This window comes from Microplitis mediator, chromosome 6 (assembly GCF_029852145.1).
Source record: "Microplitis mediator isolate UGA2020A chromosome 6, iyMicMedi2.1, whole genome shotgun sequence".
Classification (NCBI taxonomy): domain Eukaryota; kingdom Metazoa; phylum Arthropoda; class Insecta; order Hymenoptera; family Braconidae; genus Microplitis; species Microplitis mediator.
In genome coordinates, this window is record NC_079974.1 from 21,686,533 (window position 1) to 21,712,380 (window position 25,848).

The 25,848-nt window shown below is 30.1% G+C and overlaps 1 protein-coding gene across 3 annotated transcripts in view; it reads left to right on the plus strand.

The window, feature by feature from the left end:
• LOC130669312 (regulating synaptic membrane exocytosis protein 1) overlaps positions 1-25,848 on the plus strand; it is a 126,300-nt gene that overhangs the window by 43,821 nt on the left and 56,631 nt on the right. For 2 of the 3 annotated variants that reach the window (XR_008990155.1, XM_057472114.1), the window contains exons 4-9: positions 8,610-8,694; positions 9,398-9,557; positions 11,479-11,733; positions 20,605-20,758; positions 22,730-23,068; positions 24,230-24,419. Coding sequence is in view for 2 of the 3 variants with exons in the window: in XM_057472114.1 (XP_057328097.1) it covers positions 8,610-8,694; positions 9,398-9,557; positions 11,479-11,733; positions 20,605-20,758; positions 22,730-23,068; positions 24,230-24,419 (1,183 nt within the window). In the remaining variant the exon portion in view is untranslated. The remainder of the gene's footprint in view (positions 1-8,609; positions 8,695-9,397; positions 9,558-11,478; positions 11,734-20,604; positions 20,759-22,729; positions 23,069-24,229; positions 24,420-25,848) is intronic. The other variant, XM_057472115.1, reaches the window with a different exon arrangement.

Here is a 25,848-nt window from a genome sequence, read left to right on the forward strand (position 1 = left end):
GATATTGAAATATGGTTTCCATTTGTTTTGTATTCTATTCTATACTTTATTCTTTGCTTTAAAATGGAAGCGGCTTAGAGATTCCCGAGAGCATTGGTCTAGTTTTTAGAACTGGACATATTTTAATTTTTTATTTTTACCGTAAATTCAATTTTTTTTTTCATTTTCCATTTCGAAATTCGGAAATGCAGTCTCTATTTTGCCATCGAGAAATTTTTCTGTAACTTCCGAAGTTTGATTTGTTTTTCAAGTCAGTTTGACACCGAATTTAAAAGTATAATAAATATTTTAAAATGTAAATTTTTTTAGTGAGATATATGAGTTTGAAAAGTAAAAACGCTCTGCCCGGATTCTGGAATGGCTTAGCAGCTGATTTTTCTATTTTTCATCGCTTTTCAAACCCTCATAATTCAAAAATTTAGATTTTGATATATTTTGATTATTTTTTATCATCTCGAATCTAATAAACGATCAAAAAAGGGGATTGAATTGAGGAGAGCGAGATAAAATGGGCAGTCATAAATTTTGAGGGTCAAAATTTTATTTTAAAACTCATTTCCAATCGTAATTTATTCGTTTCCCGCAATTTCTCGCGAAAAGTGACCATTCGAGGTGTGCACGGCTTTCCAATTCCTTTGTCCTCATTCTTTTATTCCCTACTTATTACAATTATTTCCAATAAATAAAAAATTTCCTCTGTATCAATTCTTCACATCTATTATATCGAACCGCAAGAGGCTCAACTCGAAGTAAGCCGTCATATCTTTTAATACAAATAAAAGTGACACATCTAATCTAAATAATAAATCTTCCGTGAATTATTAACGTGCCCGTAAATAATATAAAGCGATAATTTCAAACATAACACAACAATACCACAATATTTTTTTATCTGTCATATATATTTTTTTTTCCATCCACCGACGTAAATAAAAAATAATAATTATAAACTAGAAACTCCTTTAAATATTTTTTATACACTGTAAAAAGAGCGGTGTTATAAATGGACTCATTTTAACTCCGCCCGGTGTAAAAATGAAATTACACCGGTGTTAAAAATACCGTTGTTAAATCAAGGTAGCCGGTGTAAAAGCGGAGTAAAGTCGGTGTAGAAGCGGGGTAACCGGTGTAAAAACAGAGTAATATCGGTGTAAAAGCGCGGTAATCGGCATAAAAGCGGAGTAATACACTGTAAAAAAAGCGGTGTTAAAAATGAACTCGTTTTAACTCCGCCCGGTGTTAAAATAAAATTACACCGGTGTAGGAGGAGTACTACACCGGTGTTAAAAATACCGGTGTTAAATCAGGGTAGCCGGTGTAAAAGCGGAGTAAAGTCGGTGTAAAAGCGGGGTAACCGGTGTAAAAACAAAGTAATACACTGTAAAAAGAGCGGTGTTAAAAATGGACTCGTTTTAACTCCGCCCGGTGTAAAAATGAAATTACACCGGTGTAGGAGGAGTAATACACCGGTGTTAAAAATACCGGTGTTAAATCGGGGTAACCGATGTAAAAGCGGAGTAAAAGCGGCGTAACAGGTGTAAAAGTGGAGTAATGTCGGTGTAAAAGCGGGGTAAATTGCGTCCGCTTGGAGTAATAACTTTAAAGATTATAAAACACAAAAAATGTCAGTTCTTTATGAAAATTAATAAAAAATATCATTTATTTAGCAGTATAGTGATCGAGTAAGTAAAAATATTCACAAAGTAAAATATTTTAACACCGGTGTAGAATATCTACACCGGCGGCGGCGTTATTTTAACACCGGTATAGAATATTTACACCGGCAATGGTCTTATTTTAACACCGGAGAATTTTTTTTAACATCGGTACAGAATATTTACACCAGCGGCGGCGTTATATTTACATCGCTTTCGGTGTTTAAATTTAACACCGCTGATTTTAACACCTACACCGCTTTCCTTACCCCGGTGATTTTTTACAGTGTAACTTTCTGAAAGTGTCTTCAATTAATTTTTATTTTATAAATCCCAGAATTATTTGTTCATTTTTTCTACTGTCTGAATCGTTATACTTTTTTTTCATTAAACTGCCGGAGTGGGATATGTGTAAAATGAATTGGAAGCCATCAGGTCATGTTACTTGGCAAGGTCGTAGTCTGAAAGTCTTGAGTCCAATTAGCACCTCGGTATAGTCTCTAGTCACATAGTCTCGGCGAATAAGCCGTATTACGTAGCAGGTGGAAAGGGGGCGGGGGGTTAGGCGGTGAGTCAAAAAGAGATGAAAGTTTTAGCAAAACTTGAAGTGTAGCGAAGGCGGTGGAAGTGAAGGCGGTGGAGATGGAGAAAAGAAGGTGGTAGTCGGCAAAAAGATAAAGTAAAGACAGAGTGAATAAGACGAGCCTCCAAGTTTACCCTCGAGGGTTTTATCCTTCCTTCTAATTCGGTCATACCGATTCTTTCTTTTCTAATATATATCTATATATATTTTCTTTTCTTATTATTTTCTCCTGTACGTTTTTTCTGTTATTTCTTGAGCTCCGTCATTTCACGGTCCTTCGTAAAACTTTGACCCTAAAGGTATTCAAATTCAACCGACCCTTGTATATTTTAGCTCGGTAACTTGGCTACTAGGAAGAAAATAAAAAGGATGAGGGATGAAAAATAAAATAAGGTGGCACGTGCCTAGAAATTTGCCTAGAGATTCTAAGGATGAAAGGTGCCGTGTGAGTGAGCAAAGTGGAAGCAAACAGAGCAAGTGTGTGGTTTGAAATATATATAACCAGTCCAATAAGGAAAACGATGGCATGATAAATATCATCGGTTTTATTGAATTGACGTCGCCTTCGATAAGCATTCTCCGTTAGGTCGCACCCCTTAAGCCTCGGATATATTCCATCTTGAAAACGTGCTGGAAATTTTCAAATTCTCAATATAAATTACGTCATTGTCTATCGATATCCGTCTTTTCTTTTTATTTTTAATTATTAGTAATTTCATTTATTTTATTATAATTATTTTAAATTTTTTTATTGAAAAAAAAAAATGCCTTACAAAAATTATTTACTTTCAAATTCACAAAAGTCAAGTAAGAGAAGTAGGGGTAGAACGGGCTCCCTAAAAAAAAATGTGGATTTTTTTATGATACCGAAGTTAGCAGACGTCTAATAATTTTTGGATTTTATTTTAGACCGTAAATTATAAAAAAAAAAAATTGAAAAAATTGCACCTGTAGTTTTTTAAATTTTCTACATGCGCATATTTTTATTTTTTATTTTTCTGCAATTGATTTCCCTAAAAAAAAAATCCGAAAATTTTTAATTATCTGCTAACTTCAGGATCATAATTTTTTGCACTAATTACACTTTTGTAAAAGGTCTATTTTACCCCTCTGCCTCCTGCTTAAAACTTGAATGTTTTCCTATAAATCTTGAATTCAAAAAACATGAAAGATGTTTTTCCTATTGAAGCTAATGATCGTTCTTTATAAATGACTCGAAATCTCTTACAAATAAGCCCTTATTACAGAACACCTTCACAAATCCTCTAAAAAAAGAACTAAAAAAAAAATTTAACTAGATATTTTTTTTAAAAACACTCATTTATTTAAAAAAAAAATCTTTTAACTCCGGTTTCATTATCTTCCATACTCATTTAATTGTCGGGCAATTATAAAAAAGTGCTCTATTAATTTTTTTTTATTAAAAAAAATCATTACAAGCCACTCAAGATGAAACAATTACGCTCTATAATTATCAATTTTTTTTTTTTGCTGTATAATATTTTTTAAATTATATGGACTACGTAAAATAACGCTTCAGTAAGTCTGACCTGATTTATTCAAGCCGAGTTCGATGGAGAAACTAAGAATGAAATTAAGATTGCGAGGCCAAAAGTAAAGTAGAAAATAAAATACAGACGAGAAGAGAAGAAAAAAAGTGCAAGTAATAAAGTTAAGGGATGAAAATTTGATAAAAAAAAATATAACCAGTACTTTATAGTTAAATATCGATAAAAACGCCAGCTCATAAAATAATGACTGTAAAATAAAGTAATACATCGAGTTTTACGGGGTTCAGTTGAAGATGATAAAGCGCACTTACTATCTCGAGTTGTACATTTCGTAATAATGTCAACTGTGAATGAAAAATGTTTAAAAAAATGAGGTATCGTTAAAGGCTATTGATAAAAGACGACAGTCGATTCGAAAATTAAACCTGTCTGCCTCGAAACTTGTAACCATAACTCTATCAACGTTCGACTCTTCTATTCGTCTTTTACTCCTGCTCTTATTTTATTTTTTTTTTTTTCTGTCACTTGCTCCCCGCCTCGCGCCCCTCGATTCAACTGGATACATTTTAAAATGGAATTCTCGGCGAGAATCGAATGGAATTACTTCGAATGGAAAATACTACAGGAACTACGGGAAAATAAAAATAACAATAATAATAATAGTAATAACATAAAATAAAAAAAATAAAGTAAAAACCTCGTAAATGCTTCGCAGACATTGTTAAAAGAAGTAATAAGCTAAGAGATGTCATTGTAAACGCTTTTTTATATTTTTTTTAATCTTCTCAACCCATAAAAAATTTAATTTTCCGTTTAAAATAACCCGAGTTGATATTAAAACTTCACAACCAATTTGATGCTCTTATATTTTATGTTTTTTTATTTTATCGTTATTAATTGTTAAATAAACAATTATTATTACAGCCTTCAAGAAGTCATTACCTGTAAGTTAATGAAATCGAACTGATCATTAAGTGTAATTAATATTTATCTATATAGAGATACAGTTTCGGAAAAGTGGGGTGGGGGGTAAGTTTGTCAGCTTGAGTAGTAAAACCATTTTTGAGTTTAGACAACAAAAAATTCCATATTTACTAAAATTGAAAAGAGTACAATAGGAATGCTCGTGTAAAAAATTAAAAAACTCAAATTTTGATCAAAATTGAAAATCTGTGTAAAGAAATAAATTAAATTTAAATATTCAAGTCATAGCCGATACTTATAAAATATATTTTTTTTAATTTACGAAGAAATTTTTTTTTTAAGTTCATTTTACCCCCAGTTTTTTTTCCAAAGTAGCGGAAAAGATTTAATTACGAAATTTTTTTATCTAAATCTGTCTCCCTTTGGAAAAAAAATTTCAGATATGAAATACAGTAGAAACTCTGTAAGTCGAACCTCGATAAGTCGAAAACCTCCTAAACTCGAAGAAATCTTTCATCCCCTTCCCTTCAAGCCCCAAAACCTCCGCTCGAAATTTTGACCCTCTATAAGTCGAAATAATTAGTGCGTCCCTACAAGCTATTTCTGTACATTTTTACCCTCCATAACTCGAATACATACACTTGGACCTCTTTATCTCGAATTTAAAATTATTACCGTATGTAAGTCTTATTAGGATTACCAGTTCTACGAAATGGTAATGGAATTTATAGCTGACGTCAGGTTTTCCGTTAGCGATTGTAAAATTATCATGCCTTTAGACTTAGTTAGGATTCACTGCAATACACATCAATTTCGACAGCTCCTGCTGCCTAACTCGAAATCCTCTATAACTCGAAAACTCTATAACTCGAATTTTTTTGCCTCTCCCTTGGAGTTCGAGTTATAGAGGTTCTACTGTATTTGATAACCAACAAAATTAATAGTATTCAAATTATTTAATTGCTGTTTCATGTAATTAAACAGTCAAAGAGACATGCAAGTACACGTAAATCCATAAATTAATATGAAAATTTAATAATTATAATAAATGTTATCAGTAACATATTATTAGAACCATTTGCTACCATACATTTGATAAATAATTCATAAAAATAAATAATTAAACGCTCATCATCACCCACTTTTCCAAACTATTATTACACAAATAACTTATTCAACTGCATGAAAAGTTTATTTAATAACACTTTTCTCTTTTTTGTTTATCTTACTTCCATTATCGTAGACTCATTTTTCGTAACGCCATGAATATTCATGAGTTTTCAACACTGGTTGGTCACTCGGTAGCTTCTCTATCACGATAAGCGAGATGCTGCCGTTAAATTTAATTTTATCCGTCTCTATAAAAAAAAAAAAATTGTCCATAATTAAAAACTTACCAATTGTTAATCATGTTATTAAATTATTAAAAGTTTTACATAATATTTTGATTCATTTTTACTAATTATTCATTTAGTAATTACTAATTAGCAAACAAAAATAATTGTTATAAATTTTTAACGAAGATAATTAAAATGGTCATTAGTCGTGACATTTTTAAATAATTAAAATTTTTTTTAGTTAAAGTACTCCAGTTTTAATTCATTATTCGAATTCATAATGTATCATATATATATATATATATATATATATATATATATATATATATATATATATATATACGGTTGCTTATTAAATTAGTAAGTAGTCAGTACGAATGTATTGTATATATTTTTAAAAACCCGGGAAAAAAGATTTTATATGATCATGTATATATATATTCATATATAATTTATATATGATCATATCAGAAATATATAAAAATTATATATGATTACATAAAAGCTTATATGATCTTATAAAGTTCTTATAAGAATTAATATACTCTTGTGAGGACTTTATGAAAATTGATATGATTTTATATAAAGTTATATATAACTTTACAAAATTACTAAATAAAGTTTTATATGCTTATATATAATCATATATGATCATATAAAAGCTTATATGATCTTATAAAGTTCTTATAAGAATTAATATACTCTTGTGAGGACTTTATAAAAATTGATATGATTTTATATAAAGTTATATATAACTTTACAAAATTACTAAATAAAGTTTTATATGCTTATATATAATCATATATGATCATATAAAAGCTCATATGATCTTATAAAATTCTTATAAGAATTTATATAATTTTATCAGGATTTTATAATAGTTGATGTGATTTTTCATAAAGTTATATATGAGTTTCTAACATTACTAGATAAAATTTTATAAATTATATGCAGTCATATATGATTGTATAAAAACTCATATGATCTTATAATAATTCGTATAATCTCATAAAATTTTTTTAAAATTCCATGTAACTTCATATAAAGTTATATATAACATTATGAAATTACAAGAGCACGTTTTATATGGTTATACATAACCATGTATGATCATATATGAAATCTTATATAACCTTACAAATTTTTTCTAAGAATTCAGATAATTAACAAAAATTTATGTGATTTTATATAAAGTCATAAATAAATTTGTATGATTACAAAAGAGTTTAATACGGTTATATAAAATCATATATGTTTACATAGTTTTATGGTTCTTATATAAAATATAAGATTTTATAAAGTCATATAAGTTTTTATAGGACCAATTTCATTATAAAACTTTATATGATTTTATGTGAGTCACTTTTATATGATTTATATATGATCATATAAGAACTTTTTTTTCCGGGAAATTTTGTTTTAAAATAAAAAAAAAAGTAATTAATGGAGTAATTAATTAAATACACTGATAGTGTTGACTATTTTGTCCAATTTCATGGGGTTGAATTTGTTCAAGTATAAAATAAGATTTCCGGATTTATTTTCTATGATCAAACAAAAGTAAAGTGGGAAGAAAAAGAGATTAGTGAGGAAAGTTGTTAAAACAAAAAGTTTTAGGCTTGGCATAAAATATAATTTAATGGGGATAATTTATTATTGTTTTGTATAATATAGTATTAAGTTGAGACTGATACTCGGAAAATTATTACCAACCATCGGAAGTAATCTGATAGTTGACAAGAATTTTTAATTAAAAGCTATCAAGTATAAATTTTAATTTTACTAATTTATTTTTTTAGTTAAATAATTAAGACGTTAAACTTACTAGTACATTGTTAGTGAGTTATTCCAGTGAATAAATAAAGAGAAAAAAAAAAGTTCAAGGTATTAATCTGAGATCGCAAAAACAAGAGTGAGAAGTTATCGCTCTCTTTATCACTTCGTGACTTAAAGGGTCTAACAAGCGAACGAAAACAATAAATAAAATACAATAATATATATATATATATATATATATATATATATATTTGTAGACTGTCGGAGTACAAGCACTTGAATCCTCCAGCAACAAAAAGCAAAGAATTCGATAACTTTTTTTTATTTAAAAATAAAATTTTAAAAAGTTTTAATTAAAAATTTATTTAAGCACAAAGTGTATAGATATATATATAGATTTATTATCATATATTTTTGGAATTATTAGGAGGGCTTGTCAAGTGATCTGGAAAATTGCCGCAATTTATATTACCATCGACGTCGACGTTCTTTATCCCTCTATTTTATCAACTTTACAAAAGTAGAACAAAAAAAAATTGCACTGGTGGTTGTGGGATACTTTAGGCGATGGAAAATAAGGGTGAAGAGATATGAAAGATAAGTGGGCCACCATTGCAATTTAAAAAAAAAACTTCGATTCTTTACTTGCAGATTTATTTATTTTTTTGCCTCTTTAGTTTCAATGATTTTTTTTATTCAAATAATTTGAATTTATTCCCGGGTGTAAAAAAATTCAATTAACTTTTGACATTTATCATTCAGTAAATATATAAAATTAAATATTTACTCAACAAATTACAGTGAATATTTATTTTTGTTGCAGTTGCCAAAGGCTCGCCGGCAAAAGTTACTCCCGTCGAGGACCTAGTGCCAAAAGAAGAGGCACCCGTCATCGAGCCAATAAAACCGTGAGTATAAATATTTACGATTTCAAATATATATCAAATATACAGTATATTTAATTAATAAAAAAGCTTCCGATAAAGTAAAGTCATTAAAAAAAAATTAATTGAACTTTTTAATTTCAATGCTTTACAGATCAATGAAATTTCCCTTAATCTTTTTGAGTGAATAAAATAAAACTAAAATAAAAAAATACAATACAATAGTACAAAGTAAAGTGAAAAAAACTACTAGTGTGTCATTGGATCATTTTGGTCAGCCATTTTATTTAACGAGAACTCGTTATCGCACTACTGTTCGTAATACTCGTGAACCGGAAATACTTCCAGTTGATTTTTTTTATTTATATATATAAATTTTTTTTTAAAAACTTTTTCTATTATATATATATATATATATATATATATATATATATATATATATATATATATATATATATATATATATATATATATATATATATATATATATTTTATCCAATTCCGTAGTTACTCTTTTTACTCACTCTCATTGTTTGCCGGGAAATCTCACACATCTGACGCTTTGACCCGATTTTTTTCTTCTTGTTAACATCCAATGTCCATTTGCGCAAAGAAATATTGCAGCAGTAAATTTTATTATTTTTATTTTTCATTAATTTTAAAAATTCATTCATCAATTGCAGATATTGCTGAAGAATAATATATATTTTTTTTTTATTTTGAATAGAAAACCAGAACCAGGAAGACCAGCAAGTAGAGCTGGATCTTGCAGAGTCTGCCTCAAGGCCTTCAAACCCGATGATTTCTCACGTACCTGTTATGAATGTCAGTTCAAGGTTTGCGATGATTGCGCCTCTTATTCTGAAACAAAAGACTATGATGATCCGGTAAGTAGATTTATTTTTTCATTCAATATTTTATATTTAGACTTTCATTATTTTCACTTCATCTCAATAATTCATTAATTAGGAGAACAACTTCATTTTATTTTCCTTTAATAAACTCAATAATTAGTGACCAATTGAAACTAATCACTGCTTCGATATGTAAATGTATCAAATAATTATTTTTAAAATTTTAATCAACTAAAAAAATTAATATTTAGTTCGCGAGGCTGAAATTCCTGTTTTAAAAAATTATTTTTAACTGACCTAATTCTCTTGATATCTTTATGCATATATATATGTTTTATATAATTAATATATCTTATGCCTTTAAGCGGATTAATTTGAAAACAAAAAAAATAAGGATTTCTATCCACTCTCATTTAATGACGCGAAAATATGCAGTGGAATAAAATAATGATAATAAATGTGCTGGAGAATATGAATATAAAAATTAGGTTGGCTGTTTATTTATCGTTAAGTCCCGAGAATTATTGTCTTAATCAGGAATTTTAAAAATAAAACTTGACTCGTATTTAATAATTACTCCAACTCGCATTTACTTCCTCATTCGCGGTAATTCCGATTTTCTCTTCCTCTAATTCTCCTCTCAAGAGACCTGTTAATAGATAATTTCCTCCGGTAAAAAAAGAAAAAAAGTTTCTGGGTAAACAAATTCTCGTGACCTAATTCTGAGACTATTTTAGGTGAATTTTTACTTTTGAATTTATTTAAATATTTTATCATTTTAAGTAAAGTAATAATCGATACTAAGTATAGTAGAACATCAATTTAGTCTAAGGAATTTCATTTATTTTTAATGGATTTTGACACGATGAATATGATGGCGGAAATTAAAATATTGTATGGGAAGATTTCAGAATATCAGTTTGTAAATTTATTAAAAGATGCTGGTGTTTTTTTAATGAACGATTTCAAGGGACGGTAATGAGGCGGAATAATTGTGCGTGGGTTCAAATTGAAGCTTGAACTTTTGACTTTTAAAAAATAAATCACATTGAGAGCACATAAACATTCATCTCGTTAAAAGCACGGATGCACATTTTGTGTTCCTTACGATGTCCTATAGTAGGAAAAACTCCGAAAAGTCCCGAAAGAATTTTTTTTCGAAGTATGATGGTGTGTCTGAGCAGAGAAAGTCTCGGAGGGTGACGTCTATATTTTTTTTATGAACAGTGGCCTGTAACTTTGCTCCTGTTGGGAATAACTCATCATAATATAAACGTTTTTTGTTCATTATGATGTCCTCTAGTGGCAGAACCCTAAAAAGTCTCGAGAAAAAAATTATTTTTTGAGTTCGGGTCCATATGAGGATTTGGTGGAGATGGGTGGAGATGCTGTCCATGTCTTTCTATGAACAGTGGCCCGTAACTTTGCTCCAGTTGGGAATAACTCATCATAATATAAACGTTTTTTGTTCATTATGATGTCCTCTAGTAGGGAAAGCCCCTTAAAGTCCTAAGAAAAATTTAATTTTTGAGTTCTGGCCCATTTGAGGGAGGGTGGACATGGGTGGAGATGGTTGTAGATGATCCTCTATAGAGTGGCCTCTAACTTGGGTCCTGTTGGAAATAACTCATCATAATATTAACGTTTTTTGTTCATTATGATGTCCTCTAATAGCAGAACCCTAAAAAGTCCTAGAAAAAATTTATTTTCCGAAACCAGACCCATATGAAAATAAATGCGGATGACTCTGCCCATGTACTTCCAAAAACTTAAATCGCTTCCACCATCAAACTCTAAAAAAATCGACTGATATTTCCAACGTATTCAGCGTAAAAATATCAATATCTATATTTTTTCGTCAATCATAATTCATAAAAATCGAATCCATAAAATATTGATGCTTAATTTATTTAAACCATATTAATTAAAATTAAAAATAAAATAACCCTTTCAGTCAACGTGGCGGTGTAGTGTTTGTCGGCGTAAAATAGCGTCACGTGGACAACCAATTGTAACACAAGAATCAACAGACTCATTACTTGAAGTACCAGTCCTCGAAGCATTACAAAGACGCCACAGCGATGCACGGCTTAGTTGTCAAAGCGGTGGTCCAACGGCGAATCTTGGCAGTGGTCTCGCTCCACCCCGCAGTCCTGAGCTCAGACGACACTCGGATGTATCTCCAGCAAGTCTCAAAGAACTCGAAAAGGTAAAAACACTTCAATATGTATTTATATGTCTATATATATTTGTATATATAGACATAGACACGAATTATTCATTTGAGATGTTTGTTTTCACAGCAGCTGTATTCATATTATACACACTCTTCATACAAATCTTTAATCTCTCGTCTTTAGAAATATATATTAAATATATATATATATAGATATATATATTTAATGAAAAGCATTAAATTAAACTGTAAATTTATCTGAGTACAACTAATGTTTACTCAGATTAATTGTCAAGCTTTCTTGATTTCTGTGTTTGAAAGCCAGAGGACTAGATATATAGTGTGGGTAAAAAAGGAGAAAGAGAGGGAGAGAGAGGAAAGTGTGTTGTTGAGTTTGTAAGATGAGAATTATAAACCAGAGCTTTTCAGTGTTGAACTGGTGTGCGCTTTGAGTGTTGGTAAAATGTTAGCTGTTAATTTTCTAAAACTTGTCGCTTCTTTTTTCACCATTTACACATTTTATCTATGTAATTTCTTCTTCTTATAAAACTTTTTACGCTTCTTCATCAGCTCTCTCTCTTCTCTAGTCAGCAAACTTCTCTAGTATTTTTTGTCTCCATGTACTGTTAAGTCTTCTCATTAGCGATATTTTTTTTACAAAATTCGCTGGCTGTTATTCAATTTGAAGAAAAAAAAAACATGGTCGTTCGGGTCTATAGGACTTTTATGCTTGTTCAAATTTTTTGAATAAAATTTAAAAAATTTCAAGGGTTTGAACAAACAGAAACAACACTATCATAAAACTACGATTCTAGTTTTAAAAAATAGTGATAATTAATATCTATATATAAATACATTTTTGCACACCAACTTTTCCGTTCTCATTCTGGCCTCTTGACGTTAGTTTAAAACACTTATTTACTAAATGCATTAATCCGATACTAATCATTAAAAAACGGTACTGAATAACTTGTTTGTTACATCCACAAAAATGGATAAAAATTATTAATAAAATTTTTAATTAAATAAGGAATTAAAATAAAATAATTAGGATAGGGCCAGACAATATGAGGACACCAACAGAAATTTTTTTTTTTTTTTTTTTTAATCAATACATGATACATTAAGCTCATTTGCTTCATAAATCTTCTCCAGGGTTGTTTGCTCTCTTAAAATGAGTCAGTCGCAAATATTCCCTGATTATTTGCAGGACTTCACCGATCCATTTTAATATGCAATTGGCATCAGCTGATAGTTGCATACCGAAACTGGATAACCTGAACATGTTTTCGTATAATCAACTCTGATACAGCAGTCTTTCTTCGTAGAGCACTGCAATTAAAAAAATTTTTTATGCTATATTAATCAAAAATTTTGAAAATCCAAAAGTGCACGACTCGTAATGCTCATATATTATGAAATAAAAAATAACAATAAAAAAATGGCGGGAAGTGCAAATAAATTTAAAATATAAACAATTCTCTTTCATTAAAACTTGTCATGTTTTTTTTTTTTTTTTTTTATTATATTAGTATTTTTTTATAATTATAAAAGAACTTATTCAAAATATCTCAATTAATAACAAAAAAAAATATATGTAAATAAAAATAAAAATACAAAAAAATTGAATTGAAAAAATTCAAGCGTACCAATTAGCAAAAAAAACAGCTGTTCTAGGACGGTAATGCGCAAGCGCCCCTGGTGGAATAAATGTACGTATAATGTATAGATATATCACCATCCATGTTAATTTTACATAGATTTATATAGATATAGTTATATAGCCTTTTTTGTTCTTTTATTAATTGTAATTAAACAACACTGAGATACCTAGTCATTCGCAATAGGGGACCTACAAATCGTTCAAAGAATTAAAAAAAAAAAAATTGATTCAATTACTGGATTTTTTCACAAGTTATCATGTATACGGGATCCGTACTTGACGGACAGGAAATTTTTTGAAACTATTTTGATGTTTTTTCCGTTTTTATTGAACTAAATAAAGTTTTGAAAAGTATGGAACTAATCTCCATTAAATTAACTTTAAAGTAGTATGCAAAATATCTTAATTCCGTGAACTAACAAGGGTATAATAACTGAAATAGTCACCGAAGTGAGGCGAAAAAAAATTTTCGATCGTAAAGCACGAGTCGTGCAATAATAATCATTGCAATAAATACTATGATCATATACTGTGAAAAAATTGTGGAGTGAACGCGGATTAAATCACGAGTAAATACGGAGCGGTTGATTTTTTATTTCCTTAATTGTCTTGGAGTGAAATTCACTCCGGAGAAGAGTTTATTTTAAGATGAAAAGTCCGAGTTGGAGTAAATGCGGATCGAAAATTAAAAAAAAAATTTTTTTAATTAAAAAATTTGCTGGTACACGGAAAAAAATAAATAGAACTAGCTACCATGTCAGATAGTAGTCAGTGCCATCTGTAGAAAAAAAAAATAGAGATAGCAGTGGGTCCTATCTACGTAGTACTGGCTACTCTCTACATTGTTCTCAGCGCTATGTCAGATGTTGCTCACTACTATCCTACATATTTCACTCTTACATATTGCTCAGTTCTATGTACATAGCAGCCAGTCGTATGTCAGATAGCATTGGTTACTTTTTAAACATATTACCCACTGCTATCTGCAGATAGCGCCTGCGTCTATGTCAAGATATTGCTGGTTACTGTGTAACATAGTAGAGAGTTCTATGTAAGATAGCAATGAGTACTATCTGAGATTTTTTTTCCGTAAGGACTTAAATAATTTTTTTTAGGGATGGCACTAGTATTTATTATTGACAACGAACAAATAAAATTATTATCAAAACTAAATTAATTATGACTTATTCAACTACGTTTACGTATTTAAATATATAATTATTAATTATTATAATAATTATAATAATAAATAAATTATAATAATAATTATTATTATTATAAATTTACTACCGTAAATTAAAAAAACTTAATTTATAAAATAAAATTCAAAATTCAAGTGTTCATTAATTATAATTAATAATTGTAATTGTATAATAAATGTTGTTTTAGTAAATTTATTATCATGAATGAAAAAAACTTATTTTATAAAATAAAATTTAAAATTTAAGTACTCAGCAATTAACGAACTCATATGATGTAATTATATTTTTTTATACGTAATATAAATAAATATAAACAAATAAAAAACAATATCATTTATAATTAATAATTATATATTTAAATACGTAAACGTAGTTGAATAAGTCATAATTAATTTAGTTTTGATAATAATTTTATTTGTTCGTTGTCAATAATAAATACTAGCGCCATCCCTAAAAAAAATTATTTAAGTCCTTACGGAAAAAAAATCTCAGATAGTACTCATTGCTATCTTACATAGAACTCTCTACTATGTTACACAGTAACCAGCAATATCTTGACATAGAAGCAGGCGCTATCTGCAGATAGCAGTGGGTAATATGTTTAAAAAGTAATCAATGCTATCTGACATACGACTGGCTGCTATGTACATAGAACTGAGCAATATGTAAGAGTGTACTATGTAGGATAGTAGTGAGCAACATCTGACATAGCGCTGAGAACAATGTAGAGAGTAGCCAGTACTACGTAGATAGGACCCACTGCTATCTCTATTTTTTTTTTCTACAGATGGCACTGACTACTATCTGACATGGTAACCAGTTCTATTTATTTTTTTCCGTGTACGTGCCCTGATTTTTTTTAAAATCCAAGTGACAGAGTGCATTTGAATTCAAATAAAATCTGAATTCACTCCTTATTTTTTTTTTTACAGTGTATAGAGTAAAGTACCCGATTGCGAGCCCTCTCCCCGCCATATATATGGACAAAATATTTAATATTACACTGTAACGAGCTTGCGAAGTGAACGCGGATTAAATCCGGAGTAAATGCGGAGCAGATGACTTTTTATTTTATCCCCTCGGAGTAAAGTTTATTTTGAAGAAGAGTTCATTTTAATATTAAAACTCCGAATTGGAGTGAATACGGATTTGAATAAAATCCAGATTACTCCGATATCACTCTGATAAAAAGACGAAGTTTCTATTTACTCTGTATGCAAAGTGATTTTTTAAAAAAACTCCCAAACTCTGAGTCACGGAGTGGATTCGAATTTAAATAAAATCCGTGATCACTCCGAATTAACTCCCCATATTTTACAGTGTAATGTAGATTTATATTAAAAATATGAGTTATACATACCTGTTGTCCCTCTTCTACGCAGTTTGGGTTAGTCTGTATAGAACAACTCTCGGTTAACAAAATAATGGCCATTACAATACCCAAAATTAAATAAATTTTTATCGACATTTTTTTAATTTAATTATTGTACTGCTCAAAATATTTGAATAAAAATATATTTATTCTTGTCGGAAACAAAATTTAGAATTTATTTATGCTGACAGTTATTACGAGCACTGTGTCGTAGCAATTTCAGTATGATTGGTAACAGACTGATTCATGTATTTATATATATGTCCCCACTCAAATAATTTGATTAAAATTTTTTTTTCAAACTGATAACAGTAATGCGACGTAGGTAAAAACGTGGAAGTTACGTAACTGCAGACATTATTATTTTCGAAATGGAATTTTTTTTAACTTCCCGCTAAGAAAATCGAGGATTTTCGAAAAATTCGAAAAGTTATTGTTTTCACCCCGATTTGCGAAAGTCGAAATTTCATCAGATGTCGACGTTTTGAGATCCTAGAAAGCTATTCTGACTATTTTCAGAATGATGTCCGCGTGTATGTATGTATGTGTGTGTGTATGTATGTAAACTCTTTATAACTTTTTAACTAATGAACCGATTTGGATGGTTGAGGCGGCAATCGAAAGAGCTTGTTGGCCATCAACTTTTCTGAAAATTTCAGATCATTTGATTAAGTAGACTCAAAAATATTGGCGAATTACGAAAAAAATGTTTTTTTTGTTTTTTCATGATTTCTCAGAAACGAATTAAACGATCGACTTCAAAATCCAATCAGCTCTAGAACTCAATAAAATACGTCGATTGCCGCCTGAACCATCAAAATCGGTTAATTCGTTCGCGAGATATCGTGGGAGAAAGAAATGCTGAAAAACGGTTTTTTTCGAAAACAATGGCAAACAAAAGTATTTTCGAAGAGCTCGAAAACAGCGGGAAGTTTTAGGGCTGGCCCGCAGGGTCAATCGATAGACAGATTTTTTTGCATTATTTGATAAAATAAAAATTAAAAAAAAACCTATGACTTTTTACGATAAATTTAATTCTTTCAGATATACGATTTTTTCAAGGTTTCAAACTCACGAATTCAGATAATTTTAATGTATTAACAATAAATAAAAAAAAACCACGATAAGATAAAAAAAAATACACTAATGCAAAAAATTAAAGGAGCAGAAAAATTTTATAAATTTTTTAGTGATTTTTGGAAGGCTGTAACTTAGTGAAAAATAATCGTATCGAGATTTTAAAAAAAGCATTTTATAGCTTAAAATCTCTAGTTTTGGTGAATTTTTTTCAAAATTTTTTAAAAGCTCCGGTTATTGGGCAAACATGAGAAATACCGCGAGACAAAAAATTTCTAAATTTTTTTTTTTTGCCATTTTTTGGAAATTTTTTATTTTTTTTGTCATTTCTTTGCATTTGCTGAGTCACCAACGCAAAAATTTGAGAAAAGTCCAAAAAAAATAATTTTTTAATTTTGATTATGATTACACAATTAAAGGAACAAAACTTGCTCCTTTAATTGTTTAGCAAAACTTTGATCAATGATTCCCCAAAAATGGTTCGATAGATTAATTTCAAAATTTACAGGGGTCTTGGGGGTACATTAAGCTAAAAAAGTCCTTGGCAACATTATTTTTTTTATCGATATTTGCAGAGTAGCGGTTGATTTACTAAAAATCCAAAAAAAGTCATTTTTTTGTACTTTCTTCTGATGGATGTTAAAAATAAAAAAAATTTTTTTTTCCAAAAACTGATGACAGAGTCTTGTAGGGAATTTATTCAAGTTTTCAACGCCGCCCTTTAACTTTCTGTGCGATCATTGGTACCTGAAATATCGAAGATCAAAGCCAAATGAATCATTTTCTGTTTGAAGGCTGATATCTCTGCGACAAATCGTCCTACGAAGTTAAAAAAAAACCAAATTAAAGCTGAATAAATTTGCTAAACGAGCTATACATTCGTTTAGTTGAAAGAATTTTTCCGCGGTCCGTGGGCTCTTCGGAAAAAAAAAAAAAATTTAGAAATTTTTTGTCTCGCGGTATTTCTCATGTTTGCGCAATAACCGGAGCTTTAAAAAAATTTTGAAAAAAATGCACCAAAACTAGAGATTTCAAACTGTAGAATGCTTTTTTTAAAATCTCGATACGATCATTTTTCACCAAGTTACAGCCTTCCAAATATCACTAAAAAATTTATAAAATTTTTCTGCTCCTTTAATTTTTTGCATTAGTGTATATTTTTTTATTTCTATACTAAAGTCAATAAAATTCTCACTAAAGTTAAAGTAAGAAAATGTTTTTTTTTTTATTTTTATTTTATCAAGTACTAAAAAAAAAAAAAAATTTCCACTACGAAAATGACAATATCATGGAATTGCTTAAATAATTTTGGTTAAAAAAATATTACACCAAATTGTCCTATGGAACGTACATTTATATCACCAGTACACCATATTGAAGAAAATGGCGCGAAAAAATTGAGGCCGAATAAATTCCGAAACTCGTACGCGGAAACCCACCAGACTATTAGCTAAATTTTTATTTTAACGTGAGCGTTCAAGGTTGCCACGTGTGAATTTTTTAGCATTTCTTTTTCCTCCGTTTACTCAGATTCGTATCAGCGCTATACTGACAGCTTGAAGAAGAGATTCAACTTAAATATTATCATTTATGAAAATAATAAAAATCTCTTCTCAAGAATATCTAGAATAACGAAACTATAAAAACTTAAAGAAAAGTAAAATAATTGAATAGAGCAACCAAGTGTGTTAAGCTCGTCATGTTCTCGATCTCCACAGAGTGAGCGCAGCTGTCGAATATCGGTATACTGACACGAAAACTCATGGTGGAACACGATAGTCTACATAATTTCAATAAATTTACAGCACTAAGCACACACTGCTAAAATCCTATTTTAAATTGAATTGAGCGCGGCTGTCGTTGATTGCGTCATCATCATGGAAATGTCATTTCCAACTGTTTCTCTGCGCTCACTATACTACTCGCTATTTTTTTTACCCCAGTTTATTGCTTCACTTCTCTCTACTCATTTACATTCTCTCATTCTCATCCCCATCCTCATTCTACTCTTCTCTTTTCGCCCAATCTCACTAATTAGCGAGCTAGTTGAGCATGCGAATCAACATCAGTCACTTCAAAATATCATTTTTTTAAAAAACAAACTTTTGCGCTCACTCGCTTCTATTGTCTCGCAATAATTCCCATCAAAACATGACAATTATCTTCAAAAACACTCTTATCGTCCGTTCATTAAATCGTAACAATAACAAATAATTGACTCATTAAAAAACAATTTTTTTTATTTGCCATCCAACAATTCATTTTTATTCGTTGCTAATTCCGGTTATTAATATAAAAATTTATTTTAATAATAATCAGTATCTATATAATCCTGCCATTAAAAAAAAATCAAATGTGGGGGAAAATAAGCTCCCGTAAAATAAAAAAAAATTAGGGGAGGGTGGGCAGAGCGGCCCCCCTAAGCCAATTATTATTTTTTGTGACTTTCAACCATAATATCACTTTACTTTTGTCCTATTTCAAACAAATTTATGGACATTTTGCAAAAATTCTGAAAAAAAAATTTTTTAAAGTGTAATAAATCGTTCACTCTCGATTACTTTAATTACTAATTGTTATTTAATAAAAAAAAAAAATCAATTCTATAGTTTTACTTTATTTCAAAAATTTATCAATTAAAAAAAAAAATTTAATTTTTATAAATTTTTAGTGACCAAATTTGCCTCTTACATAGAGAACGGCCGAAAAATATGAAAAAATAATTTTTTCGGAAGTTTCGGCTGGTCCATTTTGCCCTAGGTGTTATGCCTAGGGCTAGAAATGTGGAATTATAATAATTTTTTTTTAATTTGCCGATAAAAATATGAAAAAATCACTTTTTCAAAATTTTGGGCTTGTCCATTTTGCCCCGAATGTCATGCGTAGGGGTAAAAATGCGCAAACATATCGGATTTATAATAATTAGTCGAAAAAAAAAAAATTTTTTGATCAAAATTTCAGGGGGGGCCGCTCTGCCCCACCCTCCCCTAATTGATTTAATTAAACTCTTTAAATAAAATGAAAATTTACAACTGCCTGTAAATTTTTTATTTTCATCAGCAATTTTAGCTGCCCCATCTTGCCCCTTATGTCCGAGTTGTCTCATGAGAGTTAAAAAAAAAATTCTGGAGACCCATTTAGTCTCTTGTAATTTAAATTTAAAAAAATTTTAGTCGGTCCATTTTACCCGCCGTTACTACTTGAGTAAATTAGACTCGTTCGACAAACTCAGAAGTACATTTTATCGATTACACTTGAGATGTAATGATGCACGGCTTGATGGCTTCAACATATCATATTTAAATTAATAAGCTCGCCGTAATACCTCGATGTCTACATGTCTACATGTCTACATGTCTTCAATTAAACTTGACTGGCTGAACTGTTGCTGCTGCAGATATATCTATACATCTTCATATACATATACAAATATATGACAGTGTACCGAGTAGCAAACAACACACTCATAACTCATCTAACTCGTAATGCATATAATTGAACGTCTTGCGCACAAATGTGCCTCTTGCCTAAACCCTTAACTGTGGTGGTGTGTCCTCGCTTGTGCCCTAATCACCCTCGTAATTTTGTAGTTTCGAAAGGTTGCAGGAGAACGCCGCGAGGAGCTCAGATGGGAGAGAGAACTAGAGTGGAGAAGTAAATCACGCAGTGGTTCCCCTGATCGGCATTCAAATGATCGCGGAAGACCGACCAGTCCATCGAGAACCGCGAAAACTCCATCTATTGGTAATTTATTTTATTGATTAATCAATTCATCTCCCGCATGAAAAAATATACGTCGATAATATACGTGACATATATGTGATATATACAAAATATATGTACGCAAAAAAAATATACGTCAAATATATTTTCAGTTATATGTTGATATAAATGTATGCATGTATGATTTCATAGATGTCAGGATATACGTGAAATATATAAAAAATATATGCAGACATATATTTTATCATATACGTCAATGTATATGTCTGCATATATATAAAAATGTACGAAAGTATATATCTCAATATATGTATCAACATATATGCAATTATATATCTCAACATATATACAGCTATATACATTCACATTTATACACTGAAAAAAATAATCGCTAGCTGCTAGCGATTTTTTTCTTTAGCAGCTAGCGATTTTTAATCGTTAGCTGCAAGCGATTATTTCGCTAGCTGCTAGCGATTTTTTCTTTAGCAGCTAGCGATTAAAAATCGCTTGCTGCAAGCGATTATTTCGCTAGCTGCTAGCGATTTTTTCTTTAGCAGCTAGCGATTAACAATCGCTTGCTGGAAGCGATTATTTCGCTAGCTGCTAGCGATTTTTTCTTTAGCAGGTAGCGATTAAAAATCGCTTGCTGGAAGCGATTTTTTCGCTAGCAGGTAGCGATTTTTTCTTTAGCAGGTAGCGATTAAAAATCGCTTGCTGGAAGCGATTTTTTCTTTGGCAGGGAGCGATTAAAAATACTGTTTTTATCATTGAAATAAATTTATAAATATACATATTCATTTATATTTATACATATATATATTTATACATATATATATTTATATATTCATATATATATATATATATATATATATATATATATATATATATACATATATATAGATATATATAAATATATATATATATATATAAATATATATATATATATATATATATATATATATATAAATATATATATATGTATATATATATATATGAATATATAAATATATATTTATATATATGTATAAATATACATGAATATGTATATTTATAAATTTATTTCAATGATAAAAACAGTATTTTTAATCGCTCCCTGCCAAAGAAAAAATCGCTTCCAGCAAGCGATTTTTAATCGCTACCTGCTAGCGAATAAATTGCTTCCAGCAAGCGATTTTTAATCGCTAGCTGCTAAAGAAATCATCGCTTCCAGCTAGCGAAATAATCGCTTCCAGCAAGCGATTTTTAATCGCTAGCTGCTAAAGAAAAAATCGCTAGCAGCTAGCGAAATAATCGCTTCCAGCAAGCGATTGTTAATCGCTAGCTGCTAAAGAAAAAATCGCTAGCCGCTAGCGAAATAATCGCTTGCAGCTAACGATTAAAAATCGCTAGCTGCTAAAGAAAAAAATCGCTAGCAGCTAGCGATTATTTTTTTCAGTGTATATATTAATTTATATAGAAACATATATATTTACATATATGTTCATAAATATGCAAATGTATATTGACATATATTTCAACATATTTGTTACAATATCACAAACTTACATGAATTTTTTTTATTTTCAATACCTGAAATCCCTAGTGGAAATTTTTCGGATATTTCTCTGAAAAATTCTGAAAAAGTCTAGAGAATATATGTGGGTATACATACATGTCTGCATATATTTATATATATATGTTCGTATATACACGAATATGTAAGTCAAAATATATTTAGTATATATGTAAAAATTTATGTAAAAATATATGTTGGCGTATATGTAAAATATATGTGACTTATAAATGAGAATATATGCAGTCTTATACATAAACATATATTTACACATATATGTAACCATATATGCGCACATATAATTTATGGCAAAAAAAATATATGTCAAAATATATATTTCTATATTTGACATATATTTAGAGTATATTTTTCACATATATATTTTTCCATGCGGGCTATTAGCTTGTAGATTAATAATAATAATTATTTTTTTTTAATAGAACTAGAGGGAGATATTGGCGAAGATGAAGACGAAAGACGAAGACGAGCGGCACGTAGAAGTGGAGGTACAATAAGACGAAAATCCCGAGTAACACGACAGCACTCGTACGATGATGAAATTAAACCAGGTGGAACTCCCGGTGGTGGAGGTGGAGGCAGCGGGAGTGGAGGGGGAGGAGGAGGTGGTCAAACGGGTCATAATGAACCTGGGCTTGGGCTTCCGGTCCAGTTGCCACGTAGAGCATCGGCTTACGATGTGTATGCGACACCCGGAAGCGGAGGCCTCAACGCCATGGCAATCGCCGCCGCTCAGCAACGAGCCTCAATTTCTGCACAAGGTATACTACCTTATATTTATCTATATATATGTATATGAAATAAAAATATAAAAAAAGCTGCAACTATAGATGTTGAGCTGGAGGTTTCGAGCGATGTCGTTCTCATTGGGGAAAAGCAATTTTATCTAACCATCGATCGGATTTTCACTCACTCGCTCGCTCACTCACTCGTACACTTCATACACTTCTGCTTCTTCGGGATTTTATTCTTCAGCTCTTTTTCCACGTGCTTTATCCAATAACCTTGGAATATCTTCATGTTACATTTTTAAATCCCGCGGGTTTAGAATAACGTCAGTTACAATGGATTTTAAATTTCAAGTTACTGTTATTTCATTTCAACAGCGTCAAGTTTTTAAATAAATTTCAATTTTTTTCCCATCATCAATGCATGCAATAAAATATTAATCGGCAAAAAAAACAAATTTCATGCTGAGAAAAAAAACCGACCGAGACTCGAACCCGGAACCTTATATACGATGTCAAGTGTTTTCATACTCGAGTAGTTTTTTATTCCTGCGTACTCGATAAACATTTATTTATTAAATTAATATTGAGTTTTTTATTTATTTTCATTTTATAGAAAAGTTTAATTTTTGTTTTTTTGAAAACTAAATAAAATTTAGTATTTAAATGAGTTGATGATAAGGAAAAGTTTTAAAACTTTGCATAACTTTTCTACCAAATATTGAACTTGTACAATTTATTGTACTGTAACGAGTAAATAAACCTATATATATATACATATACATGACTGAAGTATACACAGTCTAGCTATTGGTCAATGTGAGCAAACAAACAGTACAGCTAAATAAACGAGTCTAGGGACAGTATAAATAAAATATAAATTAAAGAGCCATCATTTGTCGTTCGCTCGATAACTCGTCTCATGTATAAATATCTATACATATTTTTTGTCATATTCCTACTTATTTATATTATTCATTCAACTCGATTGAATCCGCTGCTCTATTCTTTACATAAATCCGCTATTTTTTTTTACCACCACAATCTTTATAATAATAACAGTAGTAGTTTACAGCTATCGTTACATCTAATGACAAAAATATATGAGTTTTCAGCGGATAAAAAGATAATAAAATTGCCGGTTATTGAATGAAAAAATTGACAAGGTATTTTTATTGTTGTTTTATGATTCAGGTGCTCGAGAACCGGAAGAGAGGCCGTTGGGCAGAAGACAGTCCTTCCGTGTCGTAAAACCAGTGATGCCCTACGAGATGAGTAATGACGATGAGAAAATAATAAATTTAGACAGCACCAGTGCACCAGACTCCCAAGTTCTTCAACCAGATGAACAGTCGAGACCAATGAGACGAAGGGCTTCTATGCTGTAAGTTTTTTTTTCTTTTACGTAAATCAAAAGACGCAAGAGAAAATTAAAAAAAAATTAGGGCGTTTATTTATTTATTTATTTATTTTCAATCGTAAGGTTTGACCTCTTTCGATCATATACAAAATAATTATTACATGTAGTGAACAGCTTAAATTTATAATTTGTAATCTATAGTTTATAACTTAGGGGAGGGAGGGGCAAAAGGGGGTACTTTAGGAAGTACCAAGTTTTCGAGGACTCAAATACGCTAAATCTTTTTTTTTTAATGATATTCAAAGTAAATAGAAGAAATTTTCAGTTACCGTTGAAAAAAAAATTTTTTCATTTCTGCGGGCAAAGTGGGGTACCCCCTAAAAAAAGTAAAAAAAAAAAATTTCTGGATTTTAAACGAATTTGATTAAGTTTAATTTTTTTATAAGTAATTTACATGAAGAAAAATTATATTTTACATGTTTATTGGATACAAAAGAGAAAAAAAATTTTTCTTTATCCCTTAGTCGAAAGTACGCACTTCCCTCCCTAATTTTAAGGCCTAAAGTCTCATTTCCCTCTCCTAGTGGAGTTACACGCGCCCCACTTACATCGCCGGGAGCAAAAAATTTTTTCGTGCCTACGGAAACAGCCGGCTGCTGCCATCTACTGAACGTCTACCACTTTATCAATAAAATTTTTGGCGATAACATCATAGATCGTTGCTTTATTTATATGTACGTCAGTGTTTTTTGTGTCTCGTTGTTTGTGATATTTTAAGTAAACAGTGTACTTGCAATAATAAAATGACTGAAAAAGTATCATCTTATGACTCTATGGACGAGGATGAGGTGATAAAAGATTTTGATGCAGAGGCGAGGTTAATTATTGAAAGTTTATGTATTCATTTATATATTATTTATTGGCAGGAAAAAAATCTTGTTCATAGGCATAAATTTATTTCTTTCGAAAAAAAATAATTATTTTTTATTTTTATTTTTTATAAGTATAATTATGTCTTTTTTTTTGTTTTGTTTTTGATGCCTGCCCCCGCCGACCAGACGCACTCGCTTCGCTCGTGCTTTCAAATGTCGCGGGGCAGGCATCAAAAACGCAACAAAAAAAAAAAGGGAGACGGAAAAAAATTAAAGTTTTATGTATGTCCGAAAGAGGCGCGTCAATAGGGAGCAAATAAAAAAAACATGGCCGACCTGTCAGCTGAAGGCAGTACGTGGTTGTGTTGTTTATAGTATTCAAAAATGTAATTAATAAACGTACTTTCGACCAGGTATAAAGAAAAATCGTATACACCACACGGGAAGATAGTTAAAAGCCCTGCCCTGTGTGTCATGATGCCCTCGGCTTCGCCTCGGGCATCATATCACACAGGGCAGGAATTTCAACTTTCTTCCCTTGTAGTGTAATATACTATTTAATAGTTTTTATCATAAAACAA